We start from the raw sequence: 16618 nt of genomic DNA, 5'->3' as shown, positions 1-16618 counted from the left end.
CTGGGGAAATCCCATGGACAGAGGAGCCTGGTGGGCTATAGTCCCTGGCATCAAAGAGTTGGACACAACTGAAGCAACCAAGCATGCATGAACACATAGTAAGAGACAGGTTCCTTAGTATCTTGTTTTGTGGGACCAAGAAAGGAGCCATGTGTCTGAACCATTTGCTGAGCCACGTGGGGCCCTGCTGGGCAGATGTGTGTGTGTGCACGCTATATGCACAGGCACACAGACCCAGGCAGCAGTGCTGGTGCCCGGGGCATTGGGATGAGAGGGTTAACAGGGAAGGACTCAGTTGAGTCCATGATTCCCTCAAGAGACCCAGGTGTCCGGGGTGCCCCCTCCCAGTTCTGGGCCTGGGGCCAGTTGCAGTTCTTGCTTGTCACATGGTTTCCCGGCTTATCTGGGCCAGGGGAGGAGCAAGGCTCTGAGTCAAAACTCTGCTCCAAGCCCTGGGTTAACCAGAAAGGAGCAGGCGGGTCTGAACCCCTCAGGTCCTCCAGCCATGAGGCTCCTCTGGGGGCTGATCTGGGCATCTTGCTTCTTCGCCTTGTCTCTGCAGAAGCCCAGGTCCTGGAGGCAGGATGCGGAGAGCTTGAACAGGGCCAAGGCTGGCGAGGGGAGAGTGGGCTCAGAGGCTCCTGATTCGGGGGGAGGGCTGGAGGCTGGCTGTTGACTCGCACCTGTTCTTCCCAGGTTGCTCCTGTTTTCTCCTTCTGTGGTTCCCATAGGGGTCCCCTTGTCTGTGGCCGTGAAACTCCAGGATGCTCCTTCAGGACAGGTGGTGAGAGGATCCGTGTTCCTGAGGAACCCATCCCATGTTAATGAGCTCTGCTCCCCGAAGGTGGATTTCAGCCTCAGCTCAGACAGAGACTTCATACTCCTCAACATCCCGGTAAAGGCCTACTCCCTCCCAGTGCTGCCCAGCACTCCCCCTTCTGTTCTCCTCTGTCTTCTTGGAAACATCTTTGTCTTCTCATCCCCCTGCTCCCTTCCTCCCCTCCCAGCCCTGTGTTCCTCTGTGTGTCAGTCTGTCTTTCCCCTCCTGCTCTGTCTCTCACCCACTCCCTCTCCCTCTCTTCCAGATCCCCCAGGAACAGGCCAGGGTCTGTCGCCTCCATCTCCTCCGCAGAGTCCCCGAGGTGCAGCTGATGGTGCAGTCCTCATGGCTAAGGGACTCTCTGTCCAAACAGACAGACATGCAGGGTGTCAACCTGTTGTTCTCCTCTCGCCGGGGGCACCTCTTTCTGCAGACGGACCAGCCCGTTTATAACCCTGGCCAGCGGGGTGAGTTGGCGCCAGGGCCTCCACCTTTTATGCCTTCCCAGCCACTTGAGTGAGATAACCTGAAGCCCCTCACAGGAAGGCTGCTTTGCAAACATTTGTTCTCCTTCCCTTCGCTTTCTGGGAGGGGGTCCGGGGTCCAGGGCCCACCCTCCCATGGCTCCTGCTCACCTCCTCATCCTCCATTTCCAGTTCGCTACCGAGTCTTTGCTCTGGATCAGAAGATGCGCCCGGCCACTGACATCCTCACGGTCACGGTGGAGGTGAGCCCCCGACCTCTGACCTTCCTAAGGGGCCAGGGCTGCTGAACTGGCCTGTGGCTGTGACTGCTTCACTCCCATTGCAGAACTCTCAAGGCTTCCGCGTGCAGAAAAGGGAAGTGGTTGCTCCCTTCTCCATCTTCCAGGACAGCTTTTTGATTCCAGACATCTCAGAGTGAGCATTTCCTCCCAGGGACTGCTCCCACCGACAATTCTCTAATTCCCACTTCCCCCAGCTAGCCAACTACAGCACATGGTCCAGTTCTGAGCTCCCTCAGCCCCTGGATCACCCCATAATCTCTTCCTAGGGGGCTGGGTCACTGGCTGTCAGTGGGCCTCTTGCACGAGTGGGCTGAGTCTCTCCCTTGTCTGTCCTCAGGCCAGGAACATGGAAAATCTCAGCCCGATTCTCAGACAGCCTGGATTCCAATAGCAGCACCCAGTTTGAGGTGAAGAAATACGGTGAGAGCTGGAGATGGCAAGGACAAGTGCCTCTTTTCTGCAAGGAGGAAGGGGTGGAGCAGAGGTGGGGGGTGCAGGGCCAGGGAAGGGAGGTGCGGCTGCCACAACCCCAAGGAGAGGATAAAATTTTAATGGTCCTTTCATGAGAGTCTGATCTGCCCTCCCTTTGCCTTGGGTCAGTTCTCCCCAACTTTGAGGTGAAGATCATTCCTGAAAACCCCTACATCCTGACAACACCTGGCTTTCTTAGTGACATCCAAGTGATCATCCAGGCCAGGTAACTCCCCCTCGCACATGGTCCCTCACACTGGGCCTGATCCCAGGATGCCCCATGCAGTGTGAACGTGCTGTGGAACCCCACTTCCCTCCCTTGCCCCAGGCCTCAGCCCCTTATCCGAATCTCTCCTTGGTGGCAGGTACATCTACGGGAAGCCAGTGCAGGGGGTGGCATACGTGCGCTTTGGGCTCCTGGGTGAGGACGGTGAAAAGACTTTCCTGCGGGGCCTGGAGAGTCAGACCAAGGTAGGAAGGAGGGTTGAGGTGCGTGAGGTGGGTGAGGAGAGTGAGGCGGCGTGAGGAGGTGAGGTGGGAGACTCGAGTCTCATTCTCTGTCCTGTCTTCTTTGCCCCAGCTGGTGGATGGCCAGTGCCAAATTTCCCTGCAAAAGGCTGAGTTTCAGGGTGTGCTGGAGAAGCTTAATATTAGCACTGATGACCTCCCAGGGCTGCGCCTGTATGTTGCAGCAGCTGTTATTGAGTCTCCAGGTGAGTAGCTTCCCCTGATTATAACCCTGGACCCTCACCTCTGACCTCCGAGCTGACCCTCTGTTCTCTAGCACCAACACCACCCTGCTTCATCTCAGCTGGGACGCAAAGCCAGGAAAGACCCAGAGGCTGTATCTCTACAGCTCCATTTCTGGGCTTTTTCTTCGGAAGGGGTCCTTCCACCATCTCAATGTATTATTTTTTACCCACCCACCTAGCCATCCCTCCATCCATCCATGCATCCCTCAATCAATCCACCCATCACTGCATCCATCCACCCAACCATCCATCTAATCACCCATCCATCTATCCATCCACCTATCCATCCATCTCTCCCTCCGTCCATCGCACATCCCTCCATCCCTCCATGCATCCATGCATCCATCCATCCAGCCTTCCAGCCGCCATCTCCTGCTTCCATCCATCTATCCACCATCCATACATCTATCAGCAGAGCTGTGTTATACACCATCGGTGTAATATGTCCTGTGGTGGCCTCAAGAAACATAGAGATGAACAGAAGGCAGTTTGTGCCCTGAAGAGTTCAGCCTTGGTGGAGGGAAAAACTAGAGCACCCCTTCCCCGCCCCCAGCCCTCCTTTTCCTCTCTTCCCAGGTTTCTGTGTCCACCTCTCTCCACTCTGTATCTTGCAGGAGGAGAGATGGAGGAGGCAGAGCTCACGTCCTGGCGTTTCGTGTCATCTCCCTTCTCCCTGGATCTAAGCAAAACCAAGCAGCAGCTTATACCTGGGGTCCCCTTCCTGCTGCAGGTTTCTTCTGGAAGGGGGAGGATGAGCAGTGGGCGCCGGAGGTGGTGGGCAGGAGGGGGCCGCGTCTCACTGACTGCACTCTTCCCTCTGCCCCTCCCTCATCTCCCTAGGCCCTGGTCCGTGACATGTCAGGCTCCCCAGCCTCTGGCATTCCCGTCAAAGTGTCTGCCAAGCTGTTTTCTGGATTGACTTCTAAAAACCAGGACTTTGAACGGAACACAGATGGGAGCGGCCAAGTCATCGTCTCCATTGGTGTTCCTCGGACCATCTCAGAAGTGCAGCTCTCGGTAGGACCCCACCCTCACGGGAGTGGGTGGTCTAAGAGAGAAGGTTCCCAGGCTGGTGGGTAGAGGGGGGGAAGCTGGGTGCCTGTGCCCTTTCCATTGACCCTGTGACCCCTGCCCTCTCTCCAGGTGTCTGCAGGCTCCCACCACCCTGCAGTAGGCAGTCTCACTGTGAAAGCGCCCCTGTCCAGAAGCTCTGGGTTTCTGTCCATTGAGTGGCAGAATCCGCGACCTCTTAAAGTCGGAGAGACCCTTAACCTAAACCTGCGAGCCGTGGGCATCAGTGGGAGCTTCTCCTACTTCTACTACATGGTGCGCATGAGGGGCCACAGGGGGGACAGGGTGGGAGGGTCTCAAGAGGAAGGAGCCCTCAGGGTGGGTGGCAGCCTCAGGGCATGGGATGGGCAGTGAGGAGCACCCTGCTGTCCTCCAGATCGTGTCCCGGGGCCAGATTGTGTCTGTACATCGAGAGCCCAGGAGCCACCTGACCTCCATCTCCGTGTTTGTGGACCATCACCTGGTGCCCTCCTTCCACCTCGTGGCCTTCTACTATAACGGGGGCGTCCCGGTGGCCAACTCCCTGCGAGTGGACGTCCAGGCTGGAGGCTGTGAGGGGAAGGTAACTGGCATCGGAAGAGATGGGGTGTGTGTGTGTGCTGGGAGGATTAAGAGAGAAGACTGCATGACTGCAAATGGGGTGATTTAGTTTGGGGTGCACTGAGGATGCACAAGACTGAACGAGTTCTCCCCACCCCGACTGCCCCCCACCTGCCACCTCTGCCAGCTGGAGCTGAACGTGGACAGTTCCAAGGCGTATCGTCCTGGGGACACTGTGAAACTCAACCTGAAAACAGAGTCTCGAGCCCTGGTGGCCCTGGGAGCTGTGGACACGGCTCTGTATGCTGTGGGTGGCAAGTCCCACAAACCCCTCGACATGGTCAAGGTTGGTCAAGTCCTCTCTCTGATCTTCCCTTCCCTCCGAGGCTCATCTTCCTGCTGCCCGACCCCATGCCAGCCACTAGAACTCACTCAGCTGGACTGCTGCCACTCCTCCCTCGAGCCTTGGCCCTGGTGGCTTCTGTTTCCGCTCTCTGTGTCTCTCTCGTACTTGTGTGGACCCTGCCCTCTCACCTACAGCTGAGTATGCGATCGTGGCCACAGCCACTCTTGTCTCTGCAGCATCTCTGCCTTTTCTGGCCAGGTCTTCGAAGCTATGAACAGCTATGACCTTGGCTGTGGTCCCGGCGGTGGAGACACTGCCCCTCAAGTGTTCAAAGCAGCTGGTCTGGCCTTTTCTGATGGAGACCATCGGACTGAAATCAGAAAGAGTGAGGACAGAGGAGGAAGGGGAGTGGGTGGTGGGAGGATAAGGAGGAAGGAGGGGCCTGAAGGGGAAAGACAGGAAGAGGAGGGGTGGGAAGGGCTGGGCTGGGAGGGGAGACTCAGAGGGGAGGGGGAGGCCCTGCACCCTCCTGCTGACTGCAGTCCTGCTCTCTACCAGGTCTGAGCTGTCCCAAGGAGTCAAAGTCTAGGAAAAAGAGAAATGTGAACTTCCAAAAGGCGATTCATGAGAAACGTGAGTTGTGGGTGCCCATATAATTCTCTAGGGCTTCCCTGGTGGCTCAGATGGTAAAGAATCTGCCTGCAATGCACGAGACCCGGGTTCAATCTCTGGGTTGGAAAGATCCCCTGAAGAAGGGAATAGCTACTGGCTCCATTATTCTTGCCTGGAGAATTCCATGGACAGAGGAGCCTGGTGGGCTACAGTCTATGGGTCTCAGAGTTGGATACACCTGAGCGACTAAGGCATATGCAGTTCTCCACTTGGGCCCGAGGCTTGGGATGCAGGTCTGCCTGTTGGGTCCTCTGCTCCCGATTGAGCCCGTGCATGGCGTCCGGGCTAGTAATCCAGACACCACAGTTCTGAGGTGAAAGGGAGGCGGGGAGGTGCTCTGCTTTGACCACCCTCAAGTTCCTGGTCTCTCGGGGTGAGTCCTGGTGCATCTAGAGGTCGGGCCGGGGATAAGGCGTGCCTCACGCTCACCCTCACCTGGTCCTGCAGTGGGCCAGTACACTTCCCCCGTCGCCAAGCGCTGCTGCCAGGACGGGCTGACGAAGCTGCCCATGGCGCGCACCTGTGAGCAGCGGGCGGCCCGGGTGCAGCAGCCGGCCTGCCGCGAGCCCTTCCTGTCCTGCTGCCAGTTTGCCGAGAGCCTGCGCAAGAAGGCCCGGACCAGGGCCCAGGTGGGCCTGGCCCGAGGTGAGGGGCTGGGTGTCCGGGGCACTAGCCGGGGCCCCTGGAGGGTCAGGACGGCCCCCTCCTCACCGCCCTCCACGGTGTGCCCCCGCAGCCATGGAGCTCCTGCAGGAGGAGGACCTGATCGAAGAGGATGACATCCCCGTGCGCAGCTTCTTCCCCGAGAACTGGCTTTGGAAAGTGGAAGAAGTGGACCGCTTCTCCCAGTGAGGGCGCGCGTGGGGCCTGGCCTTGTCTCTGGGCTGTGTCGGGGTCCTGCCCAGCGTGGGACCCAGCTTCTCACCTTTCCCACTGCAGATTGCGACTGCTGCTCCCGGACTCTCTGACCACGTGGGAGATCCACGGCGTGAGCCTGTCCAAAACCACAGGTGCCGTCACCCTGCCTGGGCCCTGGGCCTCCCTTTTCCAGGCTCCCTGGTCGAGGCTCCCTGCTTGGTCCTTAGCTCTTGGTACAGGAAGGAAGGGCAGAGACCTGGAGATGTCTGCATGCCGAGCATGGGGACTGAAGCCAGAGAGCAGCGGCAGGCAGGGGATGGGTTGGAAGTAGGGGGAACAGGGGCGGGCGTTGCCCCTCACTGCTGGGGTCCCCTGGGTGTGATCCCCCCAGGCTTCTCATATGTGCCCTTGATCCATCAGGCTTGTGTGTGGCCACCCCGGCCCGACTCCGAGTGTTCCGTGAATTCCACATGCACCTCCGCCTGCCGGTCTCTGTCCGCCGCTTTGAGCAGCTCGAGCTGCGGCCTGTCCTCTACAACTACCTGGATAGCGATCTGACCGTGAGGCCCCTTGGCGGCTGCGCGCACGGTGGTGGCGGGGGACTGGGGCAGGTGAGGGTGGGGAGCCTAACTGGGCTGGGACCCTGGCCCTCCCCGTCTTCCTGCCCCCAGGTGAGCGTCCACGTGTCCCCAGTGGAGGGGCTGTGCCTGGCCGGGGGCGGAGGGCTCGCCCAGCAGGTGCAGGTGCCCGCGGGCTCTGCCCGGCCCGTTGGCTTCTCTGTGGTGCCCATCGCAGCTGCTGCCGTGTCCCTGAAGGTGGTGGCTCGAGGATCCTTTGATTTCCCTGTGGGGGACGCAATATCTAAGATTCTACAAGTCGAGGTGAATGGCACACCCCTGAATCTAGGTCCCCAGCTCCCAGATTCATCCCCTGCTCTGGCCCTCTCCCTGCAACAGGGCTGAGGCCACCCCCAAACCCAATGCTTTGGTCCATTGCACGTTCCACAATCCTGGCCCCACTGTGTCCCTGAAGTTCCAACTGCAAGTCCTGAGGAGTGTGCGCTGGGAGGGGCAGGCTGTAGCCTGTGTGACCTCTCACAGCTCTTTTTCCCCTCCACAGAGAGAAGGGGCCCTTCACAGGGAGGAGATGGTCTATGAACTCAACCCCCTGGGTGAGTGACCTCCACTCACAGACAGCAGTGTCCTGGGGTGGGAGGGGACAGAGGGCGTGGGCAGCAGGACAGACCGCTGACTCCCCTCATCTTCCCAGATCCCCGAGGCCGGACCTTGGAAATTCCTGGCAACTCTGATCCCAATATTATCCCTGAAGGAGATTTCAAGAGTTTCGTCAGAGTCACAGGTGGGCATGTCCTCCAGTCCCTTCCCGGGCGCCTCTCTTGGATTCATGGGAAACCTGGGAATTTCTGTTTGATCCTGAGACTCCATGACCCTCCCACCCTGGCCCCCTGATCTGCTCTCTGACCCTCCATCCTGTCCCTGCCCATAGCCTCAGATCCACTGGAAGCACTGGGCTCTGAGGGGGCCTTGTCACCAGGAGGCCTGGCCTCCCTCCTGAGGCTTCCCCAAGGCTGCGCGGAACAAACCATGACCCTGTTGGCTCCAACACTGGCTGCTTCCCGCTACCTGGACAAGACAGAGCAGTGGAGCATGCTGCCCCCTGAGACCAAGGACCGCGCCGTGGATCTCATCCAGAAAGGTTCTGAGTGTAGCGACTAGCAGGACTGGGGGCCAGGGGAGGGCAATTAATGGAAGCTGGGCAGCCCAGGTGGTCAGGGCAGGGAAGAGAGATGTGGTCCCCAGTGGAAATAGGGAGCATGGCCTGGCCACAGCAGTAGGGGAGTGGGTGTGACCTCAGCCGCCTTAACTCTCCAAGGCTACACGCGGATCCAGGAGTTTCGAAAAAGAGATGGTTCCTACGGGGCTTGGTTACATCGGGACAGTAGCACCTGGTGAGTTTGGGGGAGTGTCCTGGGTGTATGGAAGGGGCCAGGGCTGGTGGGGGCAGAGCCAGCTACTATGGGAGGGTAAATAGCCAGGAGCCACCAGGAGTGGGCCTCCCCTTTATAGGGACCAGTGGCTATCCCTAGCAATGCCTTCGTCTCCTCTAGGCTCACGGCCTTTGTGCTGAAGATACTGAGTTTGGCCCAGGATCAGGTGGGCGGCTCTGCTGAAAAGCTGCAGGAGACAGCCACGTGGCTGCTGTCGCAGCAACGGGATGATGGCTCATTCCACGACCCCTGTCCTGTTATCCACAGGGAAATGCAGGTATGGGGCTGGGAGGTTGGGCCAACGGCATAGGAGGGAAGAGTAGCCCTACCTCTCTCCACTCATGGTTGGTGCCTCCTTTTCTGCCCACTTCAACCAGGGAGGCTTAGTGGGAAGCGATGAGACTGTGGCGCTCACCGCCTTCGTGGTCATCGCCCTTCACCACGGGCTGGTGGTCCTCCCAGACAAGAATTCTGAGCAGTTGAGGAGAGTGGTAAGGCAGCTATGTGTCTGCCCTTCGCTGATCCGCTTTCCCCTCAGGAGCCCAGCGCACAGACCTTCCCTCCAATTTCTTCCAGGAAAATTCCATCTCAAGAGCAAACACCTTCTTGGGGGCGAAAGCAACCTCTGGGCTCCTGGGCTCCCACGCCTCCGCCATCACGGCCTACGCCCTGTCGCTGACCGAGGCCCCCGAGGACCTGCGGAGAGTTGCCCACAACAACCTCATGGCCATGGCCAAGGACATCGGTGGTGAGGGGGTCCTGGCAGTGGTCCTGAGGCTTGGGAGAGCTTGAGACCCCTGAGCATGTCCAAAAGGAGAAAGGGAATGAATGGAGGCCCTCGCAGGGAATCAGAGCATAAGCAGGGGTTACTGGGAAATTAGGAGAGATAAAGGGGGAGTGTCAAAGGGTCAGATGACTAAGATCCTCCCCTGTTCACCTGTGGGTCTCCTTTCACTCCAGATAAGCTGTACTGGGGCTCAGTCACCACTTCTCCAAGCAACGTCCTGTCACCCACTCCGGCTCCACACAGCCCAGCAGACCCCATTCCCCAGGCTCCGGCCCTCTGGATTGAAACCACGGCCTACGGCCTGCTACACCTGCTGCTATGGGAGGGCAAGGCTGAGTTGGCCGACCAGGCTGCATCCTGGCTGACCCGCCAGGGCAGCTTCCAAGGGGGATTCCGCAGCACCCAGGTAGGGGCTGTCCTGGGGTTCTAGGGTGGCTGGTCCTGAGATCGAGTACCTGAGTCCCGGCCCACTTTCCCCAGGACACTGTTGTGGCTCTGGACGCCCTGTCTGCGTACTGGATTGCGTCCCACACCGCCGAGGAGAAGGGGCTCAACGTGACCCTGAGCTCCTTGGGCCGCAGTGGGCTCAAGTCCCACGTGTTGCAGCTGACCAACCACCAAGTCCACAGGCTGGAGGAGGAGCTGCAGGTGAACCGTGCCCTCACCTGGGTGACCGGGACACCTGGGCCTCCCTCGGCCAGGCCAGAAGTCATCCCCTCTTCCTCACCCCTGCTGAATCCCTATGGCCCCTCTTTCTGATAACTGTGGGAAGACTTACGGGCTCTGTGAGCTGTAGCAAGTCACCCAACCTCTCCCCAACCTCTGAGATTCATTGATCTGATCTGAAAAACATGCAGAGTCACAGAGGGTTTAGGAGATGGTGGAGAAAGAATGTGGGTGAAGGTAGAAAGTGTTGAGAAGAGAGGTGGGGAGAGGAGGTGGAGTTATTTTGGTGGAGGAGGTAAGTTGAAGCAACAGTGTGCCCTTCTGACATCTCTTTCCCTTTTGTGCTTGTGAAAGTTTTCCCTGGGAAGCAAGATTAACGTGGAGGTGAGAGGAAACAGCAAAGGAACCTTGAAGGTGAGAGCTGGTGGCACTGGGCAGGCAGGCCCATCAGGGTGAAGCCGGGGTGTTGAGTGGGAGACCTGCAGGCAGAGCTCATGGTCTGGGAAGGAGGAAGAGGCCCCTGGGTTGTGGTTGCCTGTGCTCTGTCCTGGGCAGGGGCCCCTCACTCTGCTCTGCACTCTTTCTGGGCACCTGTGGTCCCCTTCAGCCCTCAGTGCTGATGCTCAAACACTTGGCCCCTCAAGCCAAGTGTCTCCCCTGAGCTCTGAGCATCTTTGACGTGGTTGAGCCCCAAACCTTCTCTTCCTCTGTGTCTCTTGTCTGGCTGACAGAGTCTATCCCTGCAGAAGCACAGCTGCCACTCCGGGGGCCATCTTAGCGGCCCCTACCATGCTAAGGCTTGCCTTATGACCCGGGAGACTTCTCTGTCTTCGTCCCAGACACGCCCACCTCCCCAGTAACTCCGCCTCTGCTTTCACTCCAGCCCAGCCCACCTCCCCAGTAACTCCTCTGCTTTCTCCCAGATTCCCACCGACCTCCCCGGTAACTCCTTCTCCGCTTTCTCTCCAGACCAGCCCACCTCCCCAGTAACTCCGCCTCAGCTTTCTCGCTAGCACCGCCCACCTCCCCAGTAACTCCGCCTCAGCTTTCTCCATAGCACCGCCCACCTACCCAGTAACTCCGCCTCTGTCTTCGCCTCAGCCCCGCCCACCTCCCCAGCTGGAAAGATCCTCCTAGGTACACACATCTAGCTTTGAATGACCTTCAGGATCTTCTCGTCCCACATGACAAACTCATTTTCCTCCTTCAAGCCTGGGCCAGCAGCCTTTCCTGAACTTTCCATTAAAGCATGTCTGGTGCTTCTGTAGAATGCTTGCCCCCATGCCAGGACCCTGCTCCCCTCTCTCTCACCCAATACCTGAGTCCATTTGTTTTTCTGGACAGGTCCAGGGGCAGGATGGGAAAGGGCAGAAGGCCTCAAAGCTCTTAGCCCAGGAGCTAAGGGATCCAGAGCCCTTCCATGTGGCTCTGCAGAGAGGTCTGTGGCCCTAAGTGTCCGCATGTCCTCTTCCCACCCCCTGATGAACCAGGTCCTTCGCAGCTACAACGTCATGGACATGACGAACACGACCTGCCAGGATCTTCAGATTGAAGTGACGGTCATGGGCCACGTCGAGTACACGAGTGAGTGTTGGGGTCACAGGCTGTGGGTCTCTGAGGGGGTGGTGCCAGGGCTGAGCCACAGTGCTGTCCCCTCGCAGTGGAGGCGGAGGAGGACTACCAGGACTACGAGTATGAGGACTTGCTAGCCGGGGATGACCCCGAGGCCCACTCCCGGCCCGTGACACCCCTGCAGCTATTTGACGGTCGGAGGAACCGCCGGAGGAGGGAGGCCCCCAAGGCAGCTGAGGAGCGGGAATCCAGGGTGCAGTACACTGTGTGCATCTGGTGAGCCCTGGGGTGGCCCTGGGCGTGTGGGTGCTGCCGGGCTGGGAGAGGGAGGCAGGGCCGAGGTTGGGGCTGGGTGTCTGCAGCCTGGCACCAGGTGGGGGGCGACCCAGACAACAGGCACATGTCTCCACAGGCGGACTGGCAAGGTGGGGCTGTCAGGCATGGCCATTGCGGACATCACCCTCCTGAGTGGATTCCACGCCCTGCGGGCTGACCTGGAGAAGGTGTGACCAGCCACCCAGAGGGGCCGCCTGTGCCCCAGGAGCCCTGCCCCATCCCCGCAGCAGCCCCAGCTGCTGAGCCCTGTCACGTGCAGGCGGCCGGGGGCTTTCTCCTTGTGACTCCCGGCTCCCATTCCCCACAGCTGACCTCCCTCTCCGACCGTTACGTGAGCCACTTTGAGACCGAGGGTCCCCACGTCCTGCTGTACTTTGACTCGGTGAGCAAGGAGGGTGACAGAGGGGCGCACAGTTGGCACTGGGTTTCCTGAGCTTGTGTTAGGAGGATTCCCAGGAGGCAGGTGTATCAGCAGCTACTGCTCTGGGAGAGACCTTGTGGAGTGAGCAGGAAGGCAGGACAGGAGGAGGTCAGAGCCTTGGCCAGGGAGGTTCCCCACTGCCTGCAGGGAGGTGGGGCTGAGCCCCTTCGGTGGCTTTGGGCCCAGTGCCAGTCAGCCGGGGAGGGCTTGAGAGAGTGCCTTTCTTAAATTTGAATTTATTCATCGTGAGGGATGGCTTTTCGTTGTTGAATTTCCCGTTTTGATATTCAAGTGTGTTTTGTTTTTGTTTTTATAATGATGGTGGACCCAGAAGAGTTGTTGTTTTTCTTTCCCATGGCCAAATTTGACTAACACAGTTATCAACTCTCTGATGGCCTTCCAAAATTTTTTTGAATATTTATTGTAACCTTTGGAGAGAAATGTGAAAAAGGCGTGTTAATACTGTGATACCATTCGCCATGTGTCTGTGGGTCAGGGAGGCCCTCCCTGCCCACTGTGTGCAGAGGGGACAGACCCTGTTGGCTAAAGAAGCCAGGCAGAGGAGTCTGGTTGAAGAAAATGAGGAAGATGTCAAGTCAGGGAGCTCACCGTGCAGCTTAGGAAGGAAACTCGTGTGCGATACCAGGCTGGACTGGAGCAGCGTGGCCATGAGGAGAGGGATCAGGGCCTACACGAGTGGCGGGTCAGAGAGGACGGCAGAGGGCTAGCACTTGGTGGTACCTAGGAGACAAGTGAGGCCTTAGTTGTATCAGTGAAGCTATGGAGGGGGTGAGTGGGTTTGGAGGGCAGGCAGTGGGAATTGGGAGAGTTTAATACATCCTGTAAAAATCCCAATACAAGAATCAGGCTGAACATTTGGTTCAGGAGCCACGCGCCTGCAGTTTGGGGAGCGGTGAGACTGCCCCAGGAGAGCACAGAGAAGGGGAAGGGCCTGCGCTGGGGCCTGTGCCTCTGTGAGGGACCAGCAGGAAGGTCAGAAATGACCAGGTCAGAATCAGGGGTGGTCTGGAAGCTAGCCCTGAGGGTAGGGAGAGGTTTGTGAAGATGTGTCCATGAAGTGAGCCTCTGTGAAGCCGCTCAGGGCCCCGGAGATGGGTGAGGTCACCATGTGGGCAGTGAAGTCAGCAGAGACCTTGGGGAGCAGTTTTTAGAAATCCCGAGGCTGGAAGGTAACAAATGGTGAAGGACACGGAAGATAAGATCGACCAGAACCAAACAGGCAAGCAAATCCATCATAGCGGTCTGCAGGGCCCAGAGGTGGGTCCCTGACTTCCCTCCACCCATCACCCGCCATGGCAGGTCCCCACCTCCCGGGAGTGTGTGGGCTTTGGAGCTGTGCAGGAGGTGCCCGTGGGGCTGGTACAGCCGGCCAGTGCCATCCTGTATGACTACTACAACCCTGGTGAGACGTCGGGGACTCTCGGGAGGGTGGGGATAGGTGGCAGTGAGGGTGGTAAGGGAGTCCTGTGGGTCCATGGGACTGGGGAGGCAAGGAGAGGCGAGTGCCCTAATGAACGCCCCTCTCTGCTTTTCTCTAGAGCACAAGTGTTCTGTGTTTTATGGGGCACCACGTAAGAGCAAACTCTTGTCCACGTTGTGCTCTGCGGATGTCTGCCAGTGTGCTGAGGGTGAGACACTGGGCCGGGGATCAGGGGTGGGAAGGTGGCGTGGCTGGGGCCTACACGGTCTCACTTGGGCCCCTGACTTCAGGGAAGTGCCCTCGACAGCGCCGGGCCCTGGAGCGTGGGCAGCAGGACGTGGAGGGTTACCGGATGAAATTCGCGTGCTACTCTCCCCGAGTGGACTACGGTCAGTCTTCCCGCCCGGGCCCTGAACCTGGCCCTGGCCCCGGCCCTGGCCTTGGCCCTGGCCCTGACCCCCCCTCAAGGTCTCTTAGATTTGGCCTGCTCCTCTCAGGCCCATGGGCAGCCTTGTCACTCTGCACTGACCTCCCATCCTCTTAGCCTCGGGATAACTAACCTTCCCTCCCTTCTCCTAAACCCCCCACAGGCTTCCAGGTTAAGGTTCTCCGAGAAGACAGCAGGGCTGCTTTCCGCCTCTTTGAGACCCGTATCACCCAAGTCCTGCATTTCAGTAAGAGGGGGACGATAAGTGGGCAGGGCCGGGGGGCATACTGGGGAGCTGAGGTCTGGCTTTGGGGCCTTGGTGCCTGGAGGAGTGAAACTGCAGCCAGTCCGAGCTCAAAGCCCCTCAGCCTCTTCGAAGCCCTGGGCTTGTCCACAGACAGGAATGCAGTCCCACCTGCCCGCTGGGAGTGGTGAGGGTCAAATGGAGGCTCGGCGCAAAGCCCCCCGGCCCCCTGCTGTCCCACCCCTCCTCTTCCCCTCGAATGACTCTGTGGACCTTCACCCCTCAGCCAAGGATGCCAGGGCCACCGCTGATCAGACCAGAAACTTCCTGGTCCGAGCCTCTTGCCGCCTTCAGTTGGAACCTGGGAAAGAATATCTGATCATGGGTCTGGATGGGGCCACTTACGACCTCAAGGGAGAGTGAGTTCTTGGGACCCCTCAGTCTTCTTCTCTGCCCACGCCTCTCAAGGGAAATGGTCCCCTGTACCCTCAGAAGCCAGGTGCCTCAGGGTCTGCCTCTGACCCTCCGCTGACCCCTGCTCACTGCCGCTTTGCCTGCAGCCCCCAGTACTTGCTGGACTCAAACAGCTGGATTGAGGAGATGCCCTCTGAGCGCATGTGCCAGAGCACCCGCCATCGGACACCCTGTGCCCAGCTCAACAGCTTCCTCCAGGAGTATGGCACACAGGGCTGCCAGGTGTGAGGGTGCTCTCCCAGCTTCCCCAGGACGAGCCAGAGCTGCGAAAGATGGTGCCTGGACTCCTGCTGTGCCGGGTACCCTGAACAGAGCCCTAGGCAAAACCAGGGACTCAATAAAAGCCTTTGGCAGCAAAGTGTCTGTGTGTGTCTCCAGGACTAAGACCAACGTCCCTACCACCTGCTCCAGGTTCTCAGGGGCCCAGGCCAGGGTTGGCATCATCTAAGGCTCTCAGAGCCTGGGTGACCCTTGTAGTGTCCAGTTCTGCCTGAATCCCCTCCTCCCTCAGGCGACCCCTTGGGAGCTTGGTGCCACATAGTGACCATGGTGGGCAGCTGACCCTGCGCTCTGAGGATCCCATGTCCACACTAAAACCTCCCTTTTACTCTGCCCGCAGGGCACTCCTGTGCCTGGCAGCCTGTCACCGGGGCCTCAGGCTGGGGGCTGCACACCAGGCACCTCAGCCCTTCTGCTTCGTGAACAGCTCCCCAGCCACGTGTCCCCCACTGTGGTCATGCACGCGGCACTTCTAGGGTCTTGCTTCTAACCGAGACCTGCTCTGTTGAAAGCCTGTTTGACACTGGATCCCTTTATCAGTATTACGTAACTTTCCCAGAAATGTGCAATCATCAGGTCTCATGATACCTTCATCCAGATACTGATTTCAAACAGACCGAAAGGCCGACTTTGGTGTTTCTTAATACTCTGAGGGAACTGCTGTTCCCCAGGGTCAGCCCTCCCCACCTGCCTGCCTAGCTCTCCCCCATTATGGCAGCACCTCTTGGGTCTTCAGGGCCAACCTAGAAATTCATCTAGAGGAATGTGCTGAGGTCATTTTTGAGGGAAACTGAGCTAATTCAGCAGCCTGCCATTCAATCATTCAACAGGAATTGTGGACCTCTCACTCCATGCCCTGCTCCAGATCCCCATCTTCTGTGAATGGTGTGAGGTCAGGGAGCTGCAGGGTTCTGTGGGGCCTCTGACCAGTCTGGGTGCATGTGAGAAGTGGGCCGGGGAGGCTTCCTGGAGGAGGTGACCTGTATGTTGGACTCGGCAGGCTGAAAAGTCAAGCAAAGGGAGTAGGAGTAGATGAGGGTATTTGAGGCAGAAGAAAGAACATAAAAGGCCCCAAGGCTGAGGCAGGACAGCACTTCTGGGGGCATTGCATATCATTTATCTTGTTTGGAATTAGGATTTGGAGGTGGTATGGAAGAGACGGAGTTGGCAAGGTACACGGTGTCCGTTATGAAGCGGTGTTCACAAGCAGGTCAGCAGTCCAGGTCACTCTCCATTCGAACAGAGTCCCCTCCCATTCCATGAAACTCTGAGTAGTTCTGACCTGGGAATTCCCTGGTGGCCCAGTGACTATGACTTTGCGCTACCAGGGCAAGGGGTCCAGTTTGATCCCTGGTCAGGGAACTAATTCCTACATGCCACAAATAAGAGCCTCAACTGAAAAAAAAAAAAAAACATGCATGCTGCAACTGCAGATCTAAGATTCCCAATGCTGCAACTAAGATCATGCGTAACCAAATAAGTTAATATTTTTTTACAAAAGCGTTCTGACCTTCCTCAGTGTTTCAGAGGCTTCTTAGGGCTATTGTCTACATGGCCTGTCATTGCCCATCAGATGTCTCCTGAAATCCGGTCAGCATGGTGGTGGCATAAAGCCACGTACGAGAGTCAAATTTTCAGCTATAGTTGTGGCAAGACACGATCTAAGG

The 16618-nt window shown here is 58.3% G+C and overlaps 1 protein-coding gene across 1 annotated transcript; it reads left to right on the top strand.

The window, feature by feature from the left end:
* Positions 1–448: 448 nt before the first annotated feature.
* On the top strand, positions 449–15035 carry LOC113881524 (complement C4). Its single transcript, XM_027524535.1, has 41 exons — positions 449–570; positions 697–895; positions 1086–1287; positions 1477–1547; positions 1631–1719; positions 1924–2006; positions 2187–2283; positions 2423–2528; positions 2638–2770; positions 3424–3539; positions 3650–3826; positions 3953–4135; positions 4257–4442; positions 4608–4766; positions 5025–5151; positions 5325–5399; positions 5886–6083; positions 6175–6286; positions 6378–6448; positions 6717–6856; positions 6968–7177; positions 7416–7467; positions 7566–7655; positions 7803–8012; positions 8190–8265; positions 8425–8581; positions 8682–8795; positions 8881–9052; positions 9265–9497; positions 9572–9739; positions 10112–10171; positions 11248–11341; positions 11419–11605; positions 11742–11832; positions 11973–12047; positions 13407–13509; positions 13646–13735; positions 13818–13916; positions 14118–14201; positions 14485–14617; positions 14759–15035. Exons 1-41 carry the CDS (start codon positions 506–508, stop codon positions 14898–14900), a joined length of 5229 nt encoding a protein of 1742 aa, XP_027380336.1. The 5' UTR covers positions 449–505; the 3' UTR covers positions 14901–15035.
* Positions 15036–16618: the final 1583 nt, after the last annotated feature.

The sequence above is a fragment of the Bos indicus x Bos taurus genome, chromosome 23 (genome assembly GCF_003369695.1).
Source record: "Bos indicus x Bos taurus breed Angus x Brahman F1 hybrid chromosome 23, Bos_hybrid_MaternalHap_v2.0, whole genome shotgun sequence".
NCBI classification, from domain to species: Eukaryota; Metazoa; Chordata; class Mammalia; order Artiodactyla; family Bovidae; genus Bos; species Bos indicus x Bos taurus.
The sequence above is the reverse complement of the archived record's forward strand: the minus strand, read 5'-3'. Positions and strand labels throughout refer to the sequence as shown.